The sequence below is a fragment of the Cuculus canorus genome, chromosome 3 (assembly GCF_017976375.1).
Source record: "Cuculus canorus isolate bCucCan1 chromosome 3, bCucCan1.pri, whole genome shotgun sequence".
In the NCBI taxonomy this organism is placed as follows: domain Eukaryota; kingdom Metazoa; phylum Chordata; class Aves; order Cuculiformes; family Cuculidae; genus Cuculus; species Cuculus canorus.
Window position 1 is genome coordinate 42,053,866 of NC_071403.1, and position 23,886 is coordinate 42,077,751.

A 23,886-nucleotide genomic window follows, 5' to 3' on the forward strand; every position below is an offset into this window, starting at 1 on the left:
GTGAGTTAGTCAGTTCACTGAAATGAAATAATTTTGCAGAGTCTGAATTTGCTTCCGGTGCTGTTGGACCACAACCTTGTCAGCCAAATAATTAGATTGCCAGGTAGGTTTGATGCCAACACACCAACTCCATGACAATTCTTTTCAGGCTTCTCCTGAGCTGACAAACAACCTGAACTCATTGACTCCTGGCTGACAGTCATATTGTTCCGTGGCCGGCTGAGGTGACAAAATCCATAGCTGGAGTAGCTTGCAGGCATAAGCTCGATGTTGGATTTTGTACAACTTGGCTGAGTGTCTTAACAACCAACCTGCTACTTGTTTTGTTGCCTTCCTGTCTGACTGCTATCCTCATCTGAAAGATGGCTCTGACCTGGTGCAGAATGTGAGTTTCTGAAGTCCTAAAAATTCCCCAAGGGCAGGATACTTTTTCCAGCACAGCATTTCCCCCATGACTCTCCTCTTCAGCACATCAAAAACTCATGCTGTTGTCCTTGCTGTCTTTGCCAAAATCCTATTCCAACTCCTCATAAGAAAAAAAGATACGCGAACTTTAGTTGGAATGTACACAGAGACTGCGGTGAGGCAGTCTGTCTAAAAAGAGCCCAGACACATAATGGAGAATATGGTAGCTATTGAATCTTCTCAGAACCCTTCATTGCAGAGAAGCTATCTTGCAGGATGTTCCCATTTACATCCACTGAGAGCAGTCAGTCAGAAGATGGAGAAGAAATGCAGGAGGCCCTGGTGTCGTTCTTATACATGTAAGCCTCCTTATCAAGTCAGTCTTCCTGACTGATCTCAGAGTTGTTGAGTTGGATTTCTTCACGTTAGAGAGACGCAAGTCATGGAAAGAAACCAGGTTGGGGCTCACATACTGTACATTGTGCTATTAAAGAAGGCTGTGAAAAAAGCCAGTAGAAACGTCTCTGTGAGGTAAAGAAAATGAAGGTTGTCTGCATGGGGAAATAGTCTGTGTTGCTTCTGTGGAAAAGCAAGTCTGCATTCACAGAATCCTCTTAGATACTCCCATTGCTCTATAAGAATGCCATGAAGAACATGGAGCTATGCTCGAAGTATTCTTTGTTTTATAATTTTTTGTACATGCTCTGAAAGCCCATGGGGCATGGTCAATTGCTAAGCTAGACTATGGGCAATGACTTCTGATTGTCAATTAAAGCACATTATTACTTCATATAAAGGAACTGCTTGCCCTCCCTCTCTTCTCCATGAAAAGCAATTCAAAATAAACTCTGGACCTTTTTTTCTAAATGGGCTAGATCAATAGCATGACTTGAGATTCAAAATATAAGAAAATCTTCTCTAGCTGTTTGATTAACAGTTCTAACCATCTGTCACAGGGCACCGCTATTTATCAAGTTGTCTTGATTACTGACACTAAACAAGTCTAGAGGGGTAACTAACAAAGAAGCACTGTAGCACAAATGCTTTGCTATCATCAAAATGTCAGCTATCACTACTCTTCGGATGCTTTGTCTGCAAATCGTGCTGCAATTCGGAAGATGAGTGGGTTACTAAATGGTCAAGCCTGTGGTGAGTTAACGTCTTGAAAGTGTTACAGGAAGATGCCTTCCAAAGACAAACAATTCTTCAGAAGCTTAAACAGCTAGTCTGACATAAACTGGTTTGCCACTAACTTATAAACTATGCGGTCAAGATATCTGGTCCATAGAGCTCTTGGAACTTTCAGTGAAAAAGAAAAACTTTCCCAGAAAAAAATAAACATTCACAAAAAATACATCCTGTTTCTTTCTGGGTTGAGAGTAAAATGACTTTTAGATACCACTAACATCCAGGTTGAGTGAACTCAACCTCCCTTAAAATACACAGTTGGGTTTGGTTGAACACATTAGTTTTTGAATGGTGACAGTCTAAAGAAGCATACCTACAATGCAAGGACAGGCATTTATTTGTGACAGTAACAACGTGTAAGAGTCCAGTGTTAGATAGTTGTTTCTATTGGTAAAGAGCTATAACCTCCCTGAGAAAACACGATTCTAGTAATCTTACTTAGAGTTTACTAGCGAGCTCTAAAATTCATGGTTGGTTAAAATTCATATACAAATGTTATATTCTTCAAAAGTGTTTATGTTTTCAAAAGCGTTTGGGCACAGACCTATGAGGATTGCAAAAACAGATGTCTAGTGAAGGCTGTGATGGGCAAGACTCCAGAATTGTGGAGTATTTTTTGTTGTCATTACTCCAAATAACAGAAATGCCGCATCTATTCAAATTACTTGGAGGCTTTATAGATGTCTTTTTATGGAGGGGAGATTTGATCCAAATCCCAAAATTATTTCATTAAGTGACTTGTTCTATTGAATCTGATCATCACCTTAACTTACTATGCTTCTATATACAGCACTGAACTTCAGATGAGTGAGAAACAGCATCTGCAGCACTGAAAAACAAAGACAAAGCTTCCCAGCTCTTTCCTGTCAGGTGGTCTTCCCCTTTCCTTCTGGAGATCTCTTGAGTTTTCTCTCTTGACTTTCCAGTTGGTCTTAACATTATACTTGTCAAGTATAACATTTCTGTTAATAATGTTAATGTTAATGTCAATAATGTTTAAACTCCTGTCTTATGCCTTTGTTAGTATTTTTATGAAGGGAACAACAAATGGTAGTTCTTTCATTTATCCCTGCACATAGCATTTTAATTTTGTGCGGATTTTATTGCATAATATCATATTTCACAATACTAGATGTTTCCTTAAAAGTGCAACAAGATCCTAGATCATTTGTGGTCTGTTGAAACACTGAAAGAAACAACTTGCATTGTGAAAATCATAGCCACTTTTTCATGAGAATTTAGTGCAGCCAGTCTTAAAGCATCATTCTGTGTACTTCTCAAAAGTAAAGATATTTTCCAGAATATTGTTTTGTTGACATTTTAACATGTTCATACCACATAGATGTTGTTCCTGCAGTGAAATACAAACTTGGTATTCCATGCACTTGCTTTCAGTAAAAACGTAGTGAACACCAATGCTCGAAGCTGTTAAAAAAGGAATGTGCAGCATCTGGTTGTTAGTGCTACTATACAGGGCATAGGACCTTATCAAATTACATTGACCTACATATTTTACCTTAGGACAATACATACTAAAATACAAAAGCTTATTTCTTCAGGCACTAAGAATTAAACTGCAAATCTTCCTACTGCAGAATGGGGTAGATTTTGTATGTGTGTGCATGTCTTCAAAAAGTGGTTAGATATGATGAAAAATTATCTTGAGAAGTATTTAGCAGGAGACCATCCCTCTGGCTCAAAAAACTTCTGAGCTGGAAATCTTTGACGACTCTTTAATTTGATTTAATACAGCAGCTGTTGTACTCCTAGACATGTAATAATGCTGGATTTCAAAACTGTTTATATGATTCAGGAATATAAATCTGTCTAGAGTATTCCTAAATTCCTTAGGGATTTATTCAATTCTCTGTCCTCATTTGACCATCTATTTTGAAAGCCTTTTTTTCCCCTGATCTCTGTTTGTACGGAATCTTGCTCACTACGAGTGGTCAAAAACAATGAGATGTAAGAGGATTTCTCAGTGTGATTTAGGATGATGAGGCTGGCCCTTAGGAATATATCTAACAGATCTGGAGGAGAGTTAGTTGATGCACTTTCACAACATCCTGTTTATAAGCCTTCTGGATCACAAATTTGTTACAGATATTTTATAAGAAATTAATTTTCAGGCAGAAATAGAAATAGGAGTTGGTTGTAGACTGTCTATATCATGCAGAGTGCAACACAGATGAGAACACAACTATGTCTTCTGTTTTTATCTAGTTTAAACTGTACCACAACATTTAACTTGTGAAAGAATGCTTTATCTCTTTTAAATCGTCAGCTAGCTGCAGTAGACGTTACAGTTGTTGAGGACTCCTCTCAGACTGATAAACATTGGTTTTAATCTCACTAGAAGTAGCAATGAATTAACCTTTCAGGTCTTCAAGAAACCACTGGACTAGTTATGCTATTACAATGGGTTTTGTTTTTTTTTCCTTCATGTTGGTGAACATCCTACATTTTTCCGCTGTAGGTATGAAAGTATCCTTCCTGGTAACAGGCTTGCTTGTGTAGACCACTTAGACATGATTGGTAGATAAGGTATTATAACTGTGTTTGCTAAGAGAGATTACACTGATAACAGCATAATGAATGTCTGCTTGGGTAGCACTAAAGTATTTAAACATTTTACAGTGTGCTCTTGTAGCCTAGAAGGCCAATCATATCCGTGGCTGCACCAAAAAAACTCATGGCCAGCAAGCTGGGGGAGGTGATTCTGCCACTCTACTCAGCTCTGGTGAGACCTCACCTGGAGTACCGTGTCCAGCTCTGGAGCCCTAAGCACAAGGAGATGGATCTGTTACATCGATTCCAGAGGAGGGCCATGAAGATGAACAGAGGGCTGGAGCATCTCTCCTATGACGACAGGCTGAGGAAATTGGGGTTGTTCAGCCTTGAAAAGGAAAAGGTGGGAAACCTTATAGCAGCCTTCCAGTACTTAAAGGTGGCCTATAGGAAAGATGGGGACAGACTTTTTAGCAGGGCCTTTTGTGACAGAACAAGGAGTAATGGTTTCAAACCAAGGGAGGGTAGATTTAGACTGGATATTAGGAAAATATTTTTATAGTGAGGGTAGTGAAACACCAGAAGAGGTTGCCCAGGGAAGTAGTGGAGGCCCCATCCCTGGAAACATTCAAGGCCAGGTTGGATAGGCAACCGGGTCTAGTTGAAGTTTTCGCTGCGGATATTGGACTAGATGACCTGTAAATGTCCCTTCCAACCCAAAGCATCCTATGATTCCATAATGTGCTTCCTAACAAATACTGCCAATACATTGCCATCATGTCAGGATTTTATAGTTTAGAGGCGTGAAGGCATTTTTCCTGAAATCAAATAAAGATATTTTTATACAGCTTAGAGAAACAAGCAGCCACTGTCAAGAAAGTATTTTCTCTTGCCATAATATAGGCTTTCTATAGTTTTCTTGTATTGTTGCCGGCGATCTAACAACTGTAGATTAAGAGTCATTAAATTGCAATAATATATGACAAGCTAAGATGAAAAGCAGACAGGATTTTTCACTTTTCATTTTTCACTGATACAGGTTATATTAGGTGATTCATTTATTTTTCCAAGATCATATTTTTCTTGAAGAGCAGCAAAACAGCCCCAAATGGGTAATTCTTTGTAAAAAGATTTTCTTTGTGTAAATGACAGAAAAGGGACATGTTGGAGGGTAAACTTAACAGATTCTGAAACAAGTAGTTAAAAAGGACTAAGTAATTTATTCCTGACAAAGAGAAAACGTGATGGGACATTCAGAACCCGAGTCTTGCATTGTGTGTCCTGAAACTTAACCTTGCCCTTGTGTCTTGGATCTCTGCTCAGCTACGTGCTCTCTCTTGATACTGGTTTTACAAATATAAACCTGAAAAACACAGTTCAGTTCATATGGTTTGATGTGCCCATAAATGCCACGTGATTTCAGATTTCATCTTAAGCATTACTGCCAGACATAATAGAACAGTTTCAGATATACCTCCAGTTCAGTTTGTCCCTTTTACTAAAAATTTCCTCCATTTTTGTAAAGTTTTAGACATACTTCGAGTGCTAAATAAAATGTGCCATGAGGATACCTCAGAAACTAAGATAACTGCTCATTTTTCATTGATTTTTACAGTAGTCATGCAACAACACAGCAGGAGCCAAGAAGCAGAGCTTCATTAGCTCCCATAAGGTAGAGTGTCCAGCATTACACTGAGCAGCAATGTTCTTCAACAAGCAGCTTCAGGCTTTTAGTCCTTTTTTTATGGTTACAGAAATTTTCCTGAGGATTAGAGACAATCAACACAAAATAGTTGCCACAACCACCAACCGCTGGGAGGTTTATGCTACAATTTAAGGGTCAAGACCCAGCCTGCGTGCAGCTGATTATGACAGGCAACCCTGCAGGATGGTATTCCTCTCCCTGCAAGCTCAGGCTGCCACTCTGCTGGGAGAGCAGCAAGGGTCTCCACACTCTGTCTGGAGAGAGTGGATATTCCAGTCATGTAACAAGGTGCAATTTACACCCTCAGCTGCAAGCCCATAGTTCTATTTGTGCCATAGCCACCTCACAAACTTAGGTCTTTTGCGGGTGCCTGGTATTTGCTCTGGTCTTTCTAAGATGCAGGCATTTGGTGGAAATTTTATCAAGGTAAAAATATGACGGCGAGAAGTGTTACAAACTTCGAGATGCAGCAGGTGAAACACTATATTTACTGTTCTCTCCTACTATATCATTTATGTTCGTTTTCCCTGCAGCTGCTAAAGGCTGAATGACAAACTAAAACCGATCCTCTCTGATGACTCCTTTTACATATAAAGCTTGGAAACACAAAGCCAGTGTCAGCCACAGCTGGAGGCGGCAGCTGCACTGGCAGCAGCTCTGGCTTCCTCAAAATTTTCCTTGATCTCTGTTGAAATGGCCAGTCCTTTGGAATTTGGATTTGCAACCTCATAAATTCCTGAAATTAATTCATTGCACAATAATGTCTTTTGTCGCAAATTTGTTAATTTAACTATCTCCTCCCAAAGAGATCAAGCAGCTGTAGATTTCTGAAGGTTTAACACTGGAAATATTTCAATTCTTTTCCTAGTATTCAAGAGAAAAGACTTTTCAGTCTATTTCTTCAATGTCGAAACTTAGTCCTTTCTAGTTTTCCCTTCTCCTCTTGTCTAGAGTACCTTGACACCCTGTCAGTCAGCTGGAATGAGTGTATTTCACACTGGTAGATTATTTTCCATGCTGGTTAATTACTCTCCACACTTAGCCTCAAGGGCCTTGGCTGTTTGTATTGACAGGGAAAGAAATGAGAAAATTGAGGGTGTTTCATGAATATTTGTACAGAAGGAAGTTACCATTACTGAATATTTACAGAGTGAACAACTCAGACATTAGCTCCAGCTGCAGAGTATCCACTCTATCTATGGAAAAAAAAGGATACATTTTTGTCTGTGATGTAGTTATACATAATTTCCATTGAATCATCAGTAGGTAGCACATACTGTTCAAACAGTTGAGTGGATGACTTACACAAGGATGGGAAAGGAGATTTTTATTTGACTTATTTTTAAAATTAATCAGAAAACATCTTTCTACATAGAAACGCATGAAAATTATTAGATTGCAGTGTCTTTTCATTTTTAGGGGAAAAAGGAGGTTAGAGGTTGTTACTGCCTCTTTTTGTGCTAGTTATTAAAACCACATTCATTGAGAAAAACCTCAACAATTTGAGTATGTCAGTTTTCATGAGTGTTTTAAAATTATCAGACTATCAGTTTTCGGTTCACTTTTTTTAATAGTTCAAATGTCGAAGTCCTTGAGTGTACAGTAAGTTGGCTGCTCAGTCGGATGGTTGTTTGAAATGCCACATTAATGGAATAAAGGAGACTTTTACTGCAGACTCAAGAGCTTAGTTCTCACAGTTTCTGTTGCCTTTTACTTTTCTTTGTGATGAAGTGCGAAACATCTCATGACTGCACCTATGGAACTCATTAGATGATAACAGGCACATGCAGGCAGCTCTACAATAAACTCTAATATGCTGTGAGCTGCTGCAGCACTTCAGATCAGTGTCAGCTATAGCGACAGCTTGATTGTGCAACTTAGCTGAAATAGAAAACAGAGTAATAGCATTTTAACAGGGATCAAAATCTCTTCCAAAGGAAATTTTCATTTCACTACCGGTATTTTTCAGAAAATATCAGTTTTGTCAGAAACTATGCAAGTATCACACTTTCCTGAGCACAGTCAGCTAAAATAAGTCTACCCTAAGAAATCAAGCCTTAGGAAATCAAAACCATCATCACATTAGAACTGAAAGACTAGGTATGACGTCAATATACATTACTATACCTATTACAAAAACTTAAGAAATAATGGAAAATGAGACCCTTTAACAATTTTAAGCTTAAGCAGACTTTGTGAGTCTTGATGCTACTAAGCATTCCCACATCTCTTAGAGAGAGGAAGAGCCAGTAGGCACGTGACAGGCTCACAATCCTTGCATCAACTGCCATACCTCCACATGAGGAACGAACCAGCTGTCCCTATGGCCAGAGAGGGTTGGTAAAAATGCTAATGCCACACCTCTCCCCTCCCAAACAGCAAAGCTGAATTTACAGTGAGATCTGGACAGGCTGGATTGATGGGCTGCAACCAATGGCATGAAATTTCAGCATGGCCAAGTGCCAGGTCCTACGCATGGGACACAACAACCCCATGATATGCTACAGGCTTAGGGAACATAGACTGGAAAGCTGTGTGGCAGAGAAGGAGCTGGGGGTGTTCATTGACAGCCATCTGAATATGAGCAAGTAGTGTGTCCAAGTGGCCAAGAAGGCCAATGGCATCTTGGCTTGTATCAGAAACAACATAGCCAGCATGACTGGGGAACTGATTGTGCCCCTGTACTCGGCACTGGTGAGGCCGCACCTCAAATAATGTATTTGGTTTAGAGCCCCTCACTACAAGAAGGATATTGAGGTGCTGGGGTGTGTCCAGAGAAGGGCAAGGAAGCTGAAGGGACTGGAGAACAACTTTTATGAGGAGCAGCTGGGGAACTGGGATTGTTCAGCCTAGAGAAAAGGAGGCTGAGGAGAGACCTTATCACTGCCTACAACTGCCTAAAAAGAGGTTGTAGAGAGGTGTTGGTCTGTTTCGCCAAGAAACAAGCACTAGGAGGAGAGGAAATGGCCTCAAATTGCACCAGAGGAGGTTCGGATTACACGTTAGGGAAAATTTCTTCACTGAAAGGGTTGTTTGGCACTATTCAGCCACCAAGGAGGTCGTTGAGTCCCCTTCCGTAGAGGTATTTAAAGGACACATAGATGAGGTGTTCAGGGATATGGTTTAGTAGGGTACAGGTATCGTTGGACTCCATGATAATCTTGAAGGTCTTTTCCAACCAAACGATTCTATGATTCTAGTACTGTGGGGAAACGCAGTGTCTGTCCAAACACAGGATGCAGAACGGTACTCATATACAAATTTTGCCCTAACACCACCGCACCCTCTGGGCACAGCCTCGTCTGGAGGCACTTAACCCGAAATCACCGCAAACAAGAAGAAACGTCCTCTGAAAAGGCCACGAAGGTGGCCGCTGAGCTGCCGGCTGTCCCGATGCCCCGCTTTGGGGGCGGTAGGGCCCGTGGGTGAGAGGGGAAAGCATCTCCGGGAAGGGAGAAGCACCTCCACCGCGCGGAGGCGAGCGGCGATGAACGGGCGGCGAGCGGGGCTCGGGGCGCAAACGCGGGCAGCGCGCACACCTGTGCCGCCCCCGCTCTCCGCCGCGGGGCTCGGGCGGCGGAAACTTTCTCCGCTCTCCCTCGTAAACACAGCCCGGCGCCCTCCCCCGGCGGCTATTTCGGAGCAGCGTGATGTCACGGCGGGCTCTGACGCCGCAGCTCCGTCAGCCTCACCTGCGGGAAGGGGGCGGGACGCGGCGGGGGAGAGGAGCGGGGCGGCAGCCGCTCCATCCTCCGCGGGGAGACAAGGAAGAGGGGGGACAGCCGTTCCATCCTCCGTGGAGAGGGAGGGAAGCGGAGTAGCAGCCTCTCCATCCTCCGCGGGGAGACAAGGAAAGGGGCGGCAGCCGCTCCATCCTCCGTGGAAAGAGAGAGGGAAGAGGGGCGGTAACCGTTCTGTCCTCCGTGGAGAGACAAGGAAGAGAGGCGGCAGCCGCTCCATCCTTCGTGGAGAGGGAGGGAAGCGGAGTAGCAGCCGCTCCATCCTACGCGGGGATAGGGGGGAGCAAATGGGAGCTGCCTGCGGCCGCGCTCCCGGGCGGGGCGGGGATGGGCGGGGTTACAGGGCTATAAATGGCCTTGGCCGCGGCGAGCGGAGGGCAAAGGCGTGGGGAGCATGCAGGGGAACGGGCGGCAAGTGGCGAGGAAGCCCTCCGAGGAGCAGCTCGATGGGGTTGGGGCGGCGGATGGTGCCCTGCCGGCCGCGGCGGTGCCCATGCTGGCGGCCCTGGAGGTGGCCGAGGAGCCGGAGAAAGCTCCCGCCGGCAAGAACAAGGACCCGAACACCTACAAAGTGCTCTCCTTAGTAAGGACCGCGGGCTGGCGGGTGGTGGGGCGGCAGGGAGCAGGTGCTGCGCCCCGCGGGGCCGGGGACGGACACGCCTCTGCCGGGAGCCTCGGGAACAGAGCCTGTAGCGGGGCTTTCAGCCTCCCGGGATGGTGGTGGTAGATCTGTCCTGCCGGTCTGGAGCGGTGTCGGGAGGGGGGAAGCGCCCTCGGCTCCTGTGGATTCCCAGGGCTGGCGGTGCTGCGGGACGGCTGCCTCCTTCCTCGCTGCGGGATCGATCCCGGCGTATCTTATTGCTTACAGACGGCAACCTGCCCGGGAGCCGAGCTGGTAGCTTTCCAGTTGGTTTATTTCACCCTCTTGGCACAGCTCTGGGTTGAACAGCCTCGGCTCTCCGATAGCGTGAGTGGTTGTTGCGTTTTTTTAGCTGTTTGGTGTAGGAGGCACACCGGGCAAGATGAAAAACAGGTTAAAACACAAAATCGTGGCTGGAAAAGCTTACAGAGCTCTTTTCAGTTCAAGAGCTGAAAGGACAAGAGCTGTTGGAACGGGTCCAGAGGAAGAGAACAAAGATGATCAGAGGGCTGGAACACCTTCCATACGAGGACAAGCTGAGAATTGGGGTTGTTCAGCCTGGAGAAGAGAAGGTTCTGAGGAGATCTTATAGCAACCTTCCAATACATGAAAGGGGACCTGCAGGAAAGCTGGGGAGGGACTGTTTAGAAAGGCTTGTAGCTACAAGACTAGAGGAAATGGATATAAACTGGAGAGGTGAAGATTTAAACTAGACATTAGGAAGAATCTCCTCATGGTGAGGGTGGTGAGGCACTGGCACATGTTGCCCAGGGAAGCTGTGGTTGCCCCATTCCTGGAGGTGTTCAAGACCAGATTGGATGGGGCTTTGGGCAGCCTGATCCAGTGGGATGTCCCTGTCCATGGCGGGGGGGGTTGGAACTGGATGATCTTTAAGGTCCCTTCCAACCCAAACTATTTTATACCTCTGTGACAGAGGAAGTATAAGAACTTAATTTTTCACTGAATTAGACATACTGTGGACTGAAAGTTTGTCTCTGAGTGTTCAGAGGCCCCAGTGGCCAAAGCCATTGTTAGCAGGTAGGTCACTTTCTAGTTTTAGCCAAGCTGCTGTATTATAATTATCCTCACTGTGGAGATGTGAAAATAAGACCTTCCAGACTGCCTGGAGTGATCATCATGAGGCTGAAATCACTATTGGAGTTAAAGAACTGAGGTATTCCTGGAAGAAAGCTTCAGTGGAACTACAGTGGACTTTATTAAGTATCTATATGTGCATTTCCATAAGCAATCTTCTTTCAGTGCATTAGTGTGTTGAGATCAAGATGCCCTTCCAAAGTTACCTATAGCTTTGTAGTCTAGTTACTGTTTCAAATGAACCATCCACCATATCATAGCAACTACGTGTTGGTCATAATTTCTGTCATAATGGGTAGCAAGCTGGATTTCCCAGTGTGTCAGAACATTGTAAGGAAAATAGTAAAATTCCTGTAAGTGTTTATGGTAGTTTCCATTTACAGGTCTTTTGGAGAACTAGTCTGATTTAAAATCCTCTTAAATAAAGGTAGCAGTTTGTTGCTTGTTTCATTGCTTCATTGTCTTATGGGGCGGTTAAGTTGTGCCATAAAACCCATTGTAACTGCATGGTGAAAACAGCTCAGCTTTTTTCAGGCTTAAAAATAGGTAGTAATAGCAGAAAATAATATTCAAAACATTACATTGTTGCTCTGAGCTTTGTAGACTCTAATATGATAATTATTAGAGAGATGTAACCACTTGAAGATTGGGGTTGAGCACCAAGTTAAAAAGTTTTCAAGTACTTACTCTTCTGAATTAAGTCTTTGTTTTCCAAACCATAGCTGTTCCTTGAGAGTTCACAAAACATTCATCCTGTGCTGACTAAAGCCTGAGAGTGAAATATACATCATCTATACACCAAGAATTTTAAACTTCCAAATACTCTTTATCAGGGAGTGCAGTGAGTGATAGGGTGAAGGTGAGAATTTTAAGCTGAAAGTAGGTAGATTTGGATTAGATATTGAGGGAAAGCTTTTTACCGTGAGGGTGGTGAGGCACTGGAACAGATTGCCCAGAGAAGGTTGTGGATGCTCCATTCCTGGAAGTGTTCAAGGCCGGGGTGGTTGGGGCTTTGAGCAACCTGATCCTACTGGAAGGTCTCGCTGCCCAGTGCAAGAGGGTTGGAACTAGATGATCTTGAAAGTCCCTTCCAACCCAAACTAGGCTATGAGGCACCATGCAGTATTGTTTTCAGCTATTGTAGACACTGAGATTATTTAGAATATTCAGAGAGAACTTGAAAAACTTTTGAAATACTACAAGTGATATTGGATTGAGTCAAACAAGAATGTGTTAAACCTAAATATCATGTCCAAAAGTGGAAAACTGGAGTTAGAAATGCAAGCTTGGTCTTTCTCGCAAGCCAATGCATTTGTAATGCATTTGTATCCTGATGTAAGAAAAGCGGGTAGGTTTAACCTACTTGGTGTTTAGGGATGGACAAACATAAAACTACAAAAGTGACTAGACATGGGTAGTCTCCCTTTGGTAGCATTTGCCTTGGTTGCATGCATTGTTCTTCCTTCGTTTGAGCAGGTAAAATCTGGTTTGAGGTGTTTTATGTTGGTTTTTATTTTATTTTTTTTTTTCTGAAAACTGATGGGTGCCCTTCTGGTGATTGGAGAATACTTGAATTTTTTCCTTTTTTTTTTTTTTTCTTCTGGAAAGGACTTTTTCCCTCTCCTTATCTGTGTACCAGCCATTGAACACAATGTCTGTATTCCCAGCGCCTGTCTATGAGCCAGACTTACAGAGGAAGTGTAGAGTTTCTATGTACAAAAAGTTGTACCATGCAGACTACCCATGTGTCTTTGCGTTCTCATGATAGGTGGTGATCCTTTTATCCATTTATGTTAACTTCTGTGCACACCTTTTCAGTTAGTGTCTTGCCAGTTTTCTGAGCTTAGGCTTTGAGGTACAAAGGTACGACCAGCTGCCTGTAGTTTCTGCAGGCTCACCTGCTGCCCATGTGTGACTGAGCAGCATGCAGCTGCCCAAGAGCCCCGTAGTTCTTGCTTAGGTTTGAGGTTTTCCATTCCAGCTTGCCAGTGGCTCTCAGGCATTTCATTTTGGTCTGATTCACTCATTCCATTAAAATAATTTTTTCCATGCATTTATAACAACCGAAACATTGAGGATAAAAGTAACGAAATAGGTAATGTTTGTTTTTAGCAGTCTGGGGCTTTCTTTTTCAGAACTGGAAAACTAATTTAAACTGATACTTTTGTTAGAAAAATTCTTACTGTTTTTGCAACTTCAGGATTCCTGATCAGAAATAAACTAACAAAAAATTCCAGGTAAGGTCCAAACTGAGACATTAAAGTGTGCTGGTCTCCTCTGAAGTGCAACTCAAGCATTTCAGAGTGCATAAAGATAACAAAATTTAAGATGTTTAAAAATGGGATTACACTTAAAAATATTTTCTAAGTCTGGGATTGTTTTTCTTTGTACTTTTTTCATTAAGGCAGTCAAGTCTGGTTTTTATGACTGGTTTTTTATGCATGTGCCAAACACTGAACAGTCTTCTGAAATATCCTTTTATTAAATTGCCCTCTGTGATTCATTGAGAGAGTAGCTACAACTGGTATAATACCTGTGAATTAAGAGAATTTTACTTAACAAGTTTAGATGGTGTAAACTTGTGGCATCTGTTCCCAGAAACCTGCCCTATTTTATGGCTGGCTGCAGATGCAGCGAGAGGCAATCCAGGATATGGGGTTGTACTCCTGTACATTTGGTTACTTCTTCTTGAAATATTTATCAGCCTAAGAATCAGACTAAGGCAGTGAGTGGGACAAGTTGAAATCATCTGTGAACTGAGGCCAGTGAGGCTTAATATGATAAGCATACCAAGATGGCATATTGGAAGCCTCTGCTCTAATCTTGGTTGTCTTTTTATCCAGCAGTGAAAGCTAAGTGTGTAGGGCTGTATTCAGGGAACTGGTAAAGCAACCATGAGAAGACTTTCTTTCCCTATAATCAGTACTTGCTAGATCCCACCTGGAATACTGTGCCTAGGCTGGTGCTCTCCAGTACAGGAAGGATCAATTCTTCTAGAAGAAGTTCAGCAGAATGCCACCAAGGTGGTCTGGGGCTGGAGCTCTTGTCTGTGAGGAAAAGCTGAGGGACCTGGGCTTGTTAAGTCTGGGGACTGGGTGAAGAACACCTAATAGCAGCCTTCCCATACCTCCAAGCACATAGTCAAGAAGATGTAACCTGGCTCTGTATGTTGTGCACAGTGGGAGAATGAGACATCAGCCATAAACTGAAACGAGAGATTCTTAATGGATATAGGGAGGAAATCACTCTCAGGATGGTTAAGTGTAGGAATAGGCTGCACAAAGAGATTGCGCTGTCTCTGTCCTTGGAAGTTAAGTTTTCAAGAAAGCCCCGAGCAGCCAAGTCTGAATTCAGTTTTGACCCAACTTTGGACAGGAGATTGGACTAAATTTCTTGAGGCCCTTTCTAGACTTATGATTCTGTAAGTCCATTTCCAGTTGCCTGTTGGTCTTTATATAAAGTTTAGTGTGCAAGATGTAGGTTGTAAACATCCATTTATCATGAATGTGTCTATCTTGGCCCAAGGGAGAGTGTCTAGTCAATTAAAATCTGCTGCTGCTGCAGTCAGGAGATACCCTAACTACAGGAGAGATCTCTTGGCTATGAAGATATTTGAGTCCAAAATAACACATAGCTGCTCACTTGCTGCTCATACAGAGAAAGATGTTTGCTATGTCAGGGTTCTGGAGATAAGTGGAGGTTTGTTTCTTCCTAAATATGTCTGAGGATGCCTAGGTTAGCACTTTTTTTTTTTTAAATGCATTGCTATGTTCTGTTTTTCATCTGCTGTTGGAGAAGAGGAGATGGGGATCCTCTAGTGAGAGAGCAGGCAAGGAATGGATTGAACTCGTGGAGAAGCAGCGTGTTGGCTTAGATCCTTCAAAAGCTGCTTCTGAGAGGTGTGATCATTGGCTGAACTTCTCTTCTGTCTTGCGCCATTGGAGCTGTCCCTTGGCAATGTGGTCTTGATTCCACAAGAATCACCATTACCCGTTCTTAGACAAAGGGCTGTGCAGAAAACTAGTACCAAACTGGCATTTTCCTTTTGTGTTCATTGTATAGGATAGGGAATTAACGTTACTCGTGTGAGAAGATGAAAGATGATAACAAAGTGTTCAGCCCTTGTGATTTGGAATGTGGATATTGACTTCAGCAGACTTTGGTGTGGATATTTTTATGGTTATCAGTCAGTTCTTCAACACTGGATTCGAAGCCACTGTACTTTGTCTGAGTTTGGGAGGCCAGGGCACCATGTTCAGTTGTTCCTCTAATCTTTTTTGTCTATTAGCAAGTTATTCCACTTCAGCTTTTTCTGTATGGTTTTGCTTTATGTATCTTGCCTTATTTTATTTCTCAGTAAAGTAGTGCCTACTGAAAGTACTTGCTCCAGTGAGTGCTGGTTTGAGCTCAGATGGGGCTTTTGTATTCCAAGGAACTCCACACAGCTTAACAATAATATTAAAGAGATTGACTCCTAGGCAATTTAATTTTTTTGGCATCAAACGTCCTCTGGTGAAATAAGTCAGAAATGACAGTGACAGGATGACTGTAGTCTTAAGTGCTTTTTGTTCAGAAATATGAAATCAGTTCTTGGCCTGTCCCAAATATTTTAATATTTTGTAGGAAACTTCATGCCAGTGTTTGGAAACAAATTCTTTTACAGTAAGTGTCATGCCTGTCTTTCGTCAGCATTACAACTCTCCAGCTCCAGTGGTGATTTCTTTTGCCTTCTGAAGATACAGTGGAAATTGGTGTTGGATAGAGGTTTTCTTACTGCATTTGCTGTTGATACTGCTTAAATGCAACTGATTGCAGTACAATTGTAACTATAAACTCATACAATAAATATTGCTTAATTTAATCTATCAAAAGAAAATTCAGGTTTTGGCAAATGTGAAGATCATTTGCATTTTTCATGTTGCTCTTCAGTTGCATTTTTCAAGGAAGGCTTTGCAAATAATTCTCGCTGTACATAGGGAGCTGTAAACTCACAATTTCTTTATTCTTCAAGTGAGTGCCTTTATGCTCAGTATTGAAGGAAAAATCATTATCTTACTCTCATACAATAAAGCTAAGATATATTTAGCTGTTCTAAGTCTGGAGGGTTTTCAGGGTTAACTTGTTATCTTGCTTTACTCACACTTTACTTCACAGACCTGGTCAGCGTATCTTATCCTAAATGGCGGAAGCTGAAATAAAAAAATATCCAAAAAAATCCTTGCAGGAATTCAGTCTTTGTCTATATATAAAAAAAAAAAACCAAACAAAAAAACCTAACAAACTACACAAACAAACTAACTGCCACCAAGCCCTTATAATAGTCTTCACCAATGGAGAATAGGAACTGCCTGTGTTTAAAATTGTTCTCAGAACTCATTGTAAATTTGGGTGTGATGTTGGGTGCAGCTGTGCCACAGTCAAAGGTGTGATTGTGACTGTACTTAGCATATTTCATCTCGCTTTAAGCTGGGTAGTTTAGATGTTGCTGTCAGTGTAAGCTCAACAGTGTGCAGCTCGACATGCTGTAAGATACTCTTCTGTAGCTGAGCTGGAGAACCTGGGAGGTTTCAGTCACACCTTGGAGTGCAGTGTGAGAGTGCTTCTGGTTTCCTGAATTCTAACTGTGGTGCAAAGCTTGGAACAGACAGCTGCGTGACTTGCGTGCTTCCGTCAACAGTGCTGGCTGATTGCCTGCCTGAGAACATCCATATTGTGCCTAGGAAGGTCCAAGGTCAAGGAAGGAAGTCAAGTCTGAGTTAGATCAGGGTCAATAGAATGCTTGGCCAGGATAGACATGGCTGCAGTGTGGCTGTAACACAGGTCAGGAAGAGGTCCGAGGCCAGAGCTGGCTAAACGAAGGTGAGGCTTCTTTGAGCTTTTTGTTGAAGAGCTGCCTTCAAGGCTGACTGGGGCTTCCCAAAAGTTGCTCTCAACAGTTGAAATGGTATTGAAGAACTGTCCTCAAGCCCAGGCAGCCAAACTTCTGGAGCTGTTAGTCTGAACACCATCCCCATGGCGTTTTGCAAGGCTCTGTGGTACTAAAGTAATAAGGAACGCATTCATAGTTCAAATGGATAGACTTTCTGTAGAAATAATTATTAACTTGAGTTCAGAGCAACTTAATTACTGTATGAAAAACTGTTAGATTTCATTCAAGGCCAAAGATATAAAAATTATGCCAGGCTTCTGTCCAACTACTGCTTTGCAATTTTTTTCTTGGCATTCTTTCCCTAATATCAATAGAATTACACAAGGAGTGAATTGTTCCAGGTTGACTTGCCATGGAAGATATGTTCTTGTTTCTTTCAGCTGAAAAGAAGAGTGGAGCAAATTAAAGGCTTTGAGAACATGAAAGATTTGAAAAAATTCTCATCTTAGTATTAAACACTAATATATTGGCAAACATCACTTTTGACCATATGCTATGGGCAGTGCCAAATACTTATTTTAAATAATGCCAAATTCTGTCAGACAGAACAATGTGCTGCATCACAGTAGTGTCCCATTTGAATGAAACAGTAGTATAGGTGAATTTCAGAGAAGCTATTGTATACTCATCAATATTGGAATATTATTTTCAAAATAGGGCAGGAGATGTATCAAAAAGAACATAAAAAACCTTTCTGCACTGAAAAGCCACAGTTCTGCTGTGTAATGGCGTATAGGCAAATCAACCTAATGTGCAGTTGTATTTGGTTACAAATTTGTGTTAAAGGTTTGTTTGTTTGTTTGCTCGTTGTAAAAGAGTATATAGCTGTTTGCACAGAAGTCAGTAATCAAATCCAGCCATTTATCTTCTGTTGTGCTGTTTATTTCTGGTATGATCACATGGGTCATTTCTTGAGTCCTCTTCTGTATGGAATATGCTTCCATTTTATGAACCATCAAAAGTTGTTACTCTGCCTTTTGCTTTTTGTTTTTGCAAAGGGTGCAGAGGTAAATAATGGCTTCTCTGTGAGCCCTGGCCTTTGTTTTGGGAAAATGGCCAAAGGATTCAGGAATAAAGGTGTCTGTGATTCATATCAGTGTGCTTAGTAAAGACCCATAGCAAATAGCTTTGAAATGTTATTTGTCCCGCCTTCTTCCCATGTTGCTTTTTGGTTCTGCAGTTCTTGACACCCTTTACATTCTGAGTATTCCACTTGATTTCTTCACTTGGTCTTTAAGGTCATCATGTCTTCAAGCTCAGCCTAATGTTGCTGTCATGGTGGTAGTAGGAACAGCACCTGCCATGGAAAAATGGAGGAGAATGTAAGTTTACTTGGTACATTTGGTGGTATTATCAGTACCCAGTAGAGACATCCCCCTTTTTACACTGTTCTTGTTACAGCTCTCAGGATAGTACTATAAATTGGAATGATTTTAACCTTATTCTTGACAAGGAATTTTTTTGGAATGGGAATCATAGAATCACCAGGTTGGAAAAGATCTCTTGGATCATAGAGTCCAACCATTCCTATCTGCCACTAAATTATGTCCCTCAGCACAGTAAGAGCATGAAGATGGCTCAAAGCAGGTTTCCTCTCCAGTTTTGCTTCTATTCTGGGTCAGGCGCAGCTTTTATGGACAACAGTTTTGAGTTGACAAAATAGTAACATTTTCTTGTCTTTCTATGGCATTATGCATTCACGTGTAGCTGCCACTAAAGCAGATGACATGTCGGTGGTATTTGTTCATGTCTATAGTCTGCTGTGCTGAATAAAGGAATTGTTTGAAGGTACAATATTTACTGGTTTTCCCCATAAAGATAAGTTTTCAGTCCTGTTTGTCCTTAGGTTTTTACAAAAACCAATCTGCTGATAAAATAGTAGTCAGCTGCTATCTGTTCTTGAAATTTAACCAGAAGTTATATTTCATAGTCTTTTTGGCTCGTGTATGGTTGCACTTTAGTTTCTCTCTAGAAACTCCCATGTGGGGAAGAAAACAGCCTAGGTAATACGTGTGTGCTTTGGTAACACCTTGGGTCTAATACTTTTCAGGACAATATGTACCTTTAGAGTTGGGCAAGCAACAAATAAGAAAAATATTTTTAGAACCTAGCTGATAGATACTAACTCTGTTCTGTCTTTCTGGCTCTTGTTAAAAACCAGATGTTTGAATAGTTTTGGAAGATATTTAGAGAGCTATGGTATGATAATGTCTTCTGCTGATAATTCCCTGCTGAATCAAGTTAGGACTCTTTGGTAAGATCTGTGAAAGCTTTTTATAATATCTTAGTGGCTTGAGCTACCTTGAAAACATTCTTGTCCTTTGAATGACCTTAGATTGTAGTAGTATGTAATAACAGTCTTGAACATTCAACAGAAACAGCAAAAGTAGACCTTCTGCATGCTGTTTTGAGGAGGAAAACAATAATAGCTGTACATTTTTAAAGTAAACTATTTTTTGGCTTTTAAAGGGTTCTGGATGTAAGCTCTAGATTTTTTCACCCACTGACTTTGGGTGAATTCAGTCACCTCCAGTGTTTCAGGACAGCCAGGACCTGAGAGCCTCGGTGGCTCTTCTTCTCCTGGGCTATAGATATAGAATGTTGATCAACAGAAGCAAGTCTTTAAAGAACATGAAGCTGTTTACAGATGTGGAAAGACGATGAACGCTGCAAAAAGGTGGTGTGTTTGTTTCAGTGCTGATAACTTTTTCAGAGGTCACTTATTTAGATCTGTAGATGTGGTTTTGGAAAATTCCATGGGTTTTTTGAATACTGGCATTGCAGGCCCAGTCTAGGCATTCTCTCTTCATGGAGAGACAGGACACAACTGTGGGAGTCAGTCATGGAATTAGAATGGAAAACCACTACTTTACATCGCTGTTTGTTAATTGTCATTCCAAGGTTTAAGGCACGTTCATTAACAAATTTTGTGGCCAAGGAACCCAGAGGCGAAGAAATGAAGGTAGAAAACAACTGAGTACATGGTAGGCAAAGAGTGAGGAAGATCAGCACAAAAAAAGGAACTTAATGGTTATTCCTGGAAAGAAATATCAATAGATTCTTTTTCCAAAGAAGATGCAGAATAGAAGAGCCAAGAGGGAGTAGGGGAGATGAACGGAGCTAGGGAAGAGTGGAGAAAAACGGGCAGTAGCATTGACTGTTTAAAGGAAGAGTAAAATACAGTAGCAAAGGAAAGATAACAGTAGCTAAGTCTAGTAAGAAATTTCCTTGTCACTAAGAGCTGTATGGCTTACAAGTGTCTTTGGGATCTCTGGGTGCTTTCTGGCTCTGTGGCCCTTCCACCAGCTCCCCAAAATGATCGCTGAGAAATTATCTTCAGCTGCAATTCTAGAGATGAGCGACAGATATGATTCTGCTCTCTAAAAATGTTATTGTATTTCTATCTGCCCTGCTCAAAATAAAAGGCTTTTGAAATGTTTTGGGGGTTGCAGTTTTCCAGACACTCAACCACCTATTCCTGACCACTATAATGTTTACAGAGCAAAGCTTTTATTGCTTCCTCCCACGTAAAGGAAGCATTGCTGGGACAGAGATTCATCCCTAGATGACAATGTTTCTTGATTCCAAAACAAACTTTCTAAAAATTATTTTTAAAACAAAAAGGACACTTTCTTCTCTGCAGTTGTTACTGTTAAGTTTAAAACCTTTTCTGAAATATTATATTAAAACCAATCCTGACATTTTGTCCTAGCAATCTCAAGTTGCAGACCATAAAAAGCTCATATGCTACTTTTGTGTATGACAAGGTCAGGTTCTTTGATTTTAATTGCCTTCCTACTTCACTACTAAACGTTGGATTCCCGTATTCTTTCTTAATTGCATCTTTTTCTCAATTCTTCCTTTCTCTTTTGAGAGGAAGAATATGGGAGAGAGAGAATAGGTAAGATTTTTCTCGTTTTTGCTTAAAAAGACAGACTAAACCTTGAAGGCAGGGATTAGGTTGACAGTGTGATAACAGCTAAGGATCCGAGTCTGTTGTTTGCAGCAGGACACTGAAGGGTTCTAACAAGGTTCTAGATAGTAAACTTAGAACTACATGTGCTGCTACTTGTCTTTATACAGATTACAAAAAAAATATGTAATCTTTACACAGCAGGCTGCAGTATCCCAAATCTGAGCTACTTATATGTAAAATAGCTCAGGTAGTATTAGTAACCTACTAGCTGCAGCAGAGTCCCGTATAGCAAGAAGCACAGTGAATTAGTTCTCATTTAGGCTGCAGCAGTGAGATGACTTTCTGTACTTGGGAACCTTTAAAGTTAGCTTGAATAAGCTGTGTCACCTGCAGAGCTGATAGTCTTAGAGCCTTTCCACTGACAATAGGTCAACTACTAATGTAACACCTCGCTGTGCCTAGTCAGGACTACCGCTGCTGTTGGCTAGTATTAGTTGCTCCATGTTGTTCTGGCTGAACATTCATGCCATTTGTGTGGATAATATCCACATGACTGAAGTCATTCAGGCTCAAGTTAAAGCTTTGATTCAAAGCCTAACACTAATCTGCAATTACATGGTATAGTCCAATAGATTAGAGTTGACTGTCCCAGAACATTGTCAAGTGCTTTGCCTCTAAGCTTACCATTTTTCTGAATCTTGTTTATTAAGCAATGAAGAAAGAAAGGAAACAAAAAAGGGGCAGGGGGAACTTTTGTGCAGGAAAATATTTCGGAGACTAAAATTTAAGCTAGTGGAACTAATGTTAAGAACGTGAAGACTTGAATGTAATGAGTCAATAGACGTTCACAGATCTTAATTTATTATACATGGACATAGTATGCCATGTAAGGACCCAGCCCATGTTTTCTCTTGTGTGCGTACATAAGAAATTTGAGAGCATAACTGATTTGTAGTATAAAGACGGAGCACTTGTAGTACACTGTGGCTTGTGACTTTGTTTCTAGAATATTGCTTGCAGGAAACACAAGTTGCACTATTGCATCAAGTACCATACCATTTTGTAGTATTTCCTACCCAAAAGAGCATTCATATGCCTTGATGAACATAATCCCTTCATGTTTATGCTTGTTGGAATTAATTATGTTCATGGAAGTGTAAAACAAAATCTGGAATACAATAAAAACCTGTGACTGTAACATCTGATGCCAAAATCTCAGGAATTATTTGTGAGAATCTTAGTGAGGATTGACCAATTTTATTTGGGAAGTATTGTAATGCTACCACTTTGAAGAGTGTTTTATTTACATTTTATTTTTATTAATTTGGTGTCATAATTAAATTCCTGGATTGGAAGCATGCATTACCTGCATTAAAGCTCTGTGAGGGATTATTAATAGTCCATTTAGTGGCATTGCAATGTGTTTGTGTTGCAAGGATGCTTTAGGTGACAGAAGTCCCATAGATCACATAGATATTTGAAGATATGGGAATAACGCTCTTACAGATAGAGTAGGTATGGGTTTTGTTTTAAAGCCTGTTTGTGGTTACATTTCAGAGGACATCCTACTCTTTAATCTCAGTAGCAGGGCATGGTGGGAGTAGAAAAGCATTATATTCTCAGCCTGAAATAAAATGTTCACAAGCTGGCTTTTTACATACCGATGAGTCAATTTTTAATTTCCAAATAATATATACGTTAAAAGTATGATAACACATTTTGTTCTTTCCACTGATCTTTCTGGGCTTTGACATCTTGCGTTTGATGTGCTTACCTACTTAGCTGTGTACATGCTGTCATCTAGGTGATATTTCATATGGAAGATTTCAAAGGTCCAGAATAGTTTACTTTACTCTTGATACTGACTTAACAGAAACTGATGTTGGTACTGCACATATTAGTATGCTGTTTAAACAAAAAAAAGGCAAGTACAGTGCTCTATAGCTGTAGTTGTTCTCAACAGCTTGGTTAATGGAGACTTAGACTTTTCCATCTGTTGCAGTGTATTTGGGTGTATTGATAATGCTAGATTTTTTTTTTCCTCATTCTTTTATTATTTTCATTCTTTTCCTGTCAATTCAAAGACAGATTTGAACTCAAACTACTTTATTTTTCTGCTAGATATTGTGTTGAATAGATAAGATTCCAGACTTGCTTGTTTCAGAATTCTGGGCCAAAGTTTCATCAGGTCCCTTTACCTGTTTTCATTAATTCTGTATGTGGTTGAACCAAAAAAAACTAAACCCATTGCTTGAGAACCAAGAGTAGGAGAGGAGAGACAAGAGATGGTTATAGAACATGTTTTAACCTGTCACAGTGAGACAGGGATGTGTGTTCAAATATAGACATTTTCTTACCCCTGGTCAGAAAATGTCAGTGTGTGCCAGCCCACAATGCTGTCTGTGAAGCAGTTTTTAGCTAATAACATCACTGTGCTTGAGTACCCACCCTGCTGGCCAGACGTGGCTCCCTCTTCTCAAAGATCAAGTTGGTGCTCAAAGGAACTCATTTTCTGTTGGTTGAAGATGTAAAAGTAAAACCAACAGAGATCCTCAACAGCATTTCAGAAAATTTATCTGTAGAATTGCTTTGAACATTAGCAGTGCCATATGCAGCTGTGTGTCAACTCAGAAGGGAACTATTTTAAAGACAATCAAAGTCTAATTTAATCTCATTGAGTTACGGGCACAGTTTTATATTTTATCGGATTTCATATGTATTATTTTTTATGTATACATGTTTTGTGATAACTTGTATGTC

The 23,886-nt window shown here is 41.1% G+C and overlaps 1 protein-coding gene across 2 annotated transcripts in view; it reads left to right on the forward strand.

The window, feature by feature from the left end:
* Positions 1–9,934: 9,934 nt before the first annotated feature.
* Positions 9,935–23,886, forward strand: part of ENPP1 (ectonucleotide pyrophosphatase/phosphodiesterase 1) — a 57,026-nt gene continuing 43,074 nt past the window's right edge. For both annotated transcript variants that reach the window (XM_054062451.1, XM_054062452.1), the window contains exon 1: positions 9,935–10,129. In XM_054062451.1, coding sequence (XP_053918426.1) covers positions 9,941–10,129 — 189 coding nt within the window. In that variant the 5' untranslated portion in view covers positions 9,935–9,940. The remainder of the gene's footprint in view (positions 10,130–23,886) is intronic.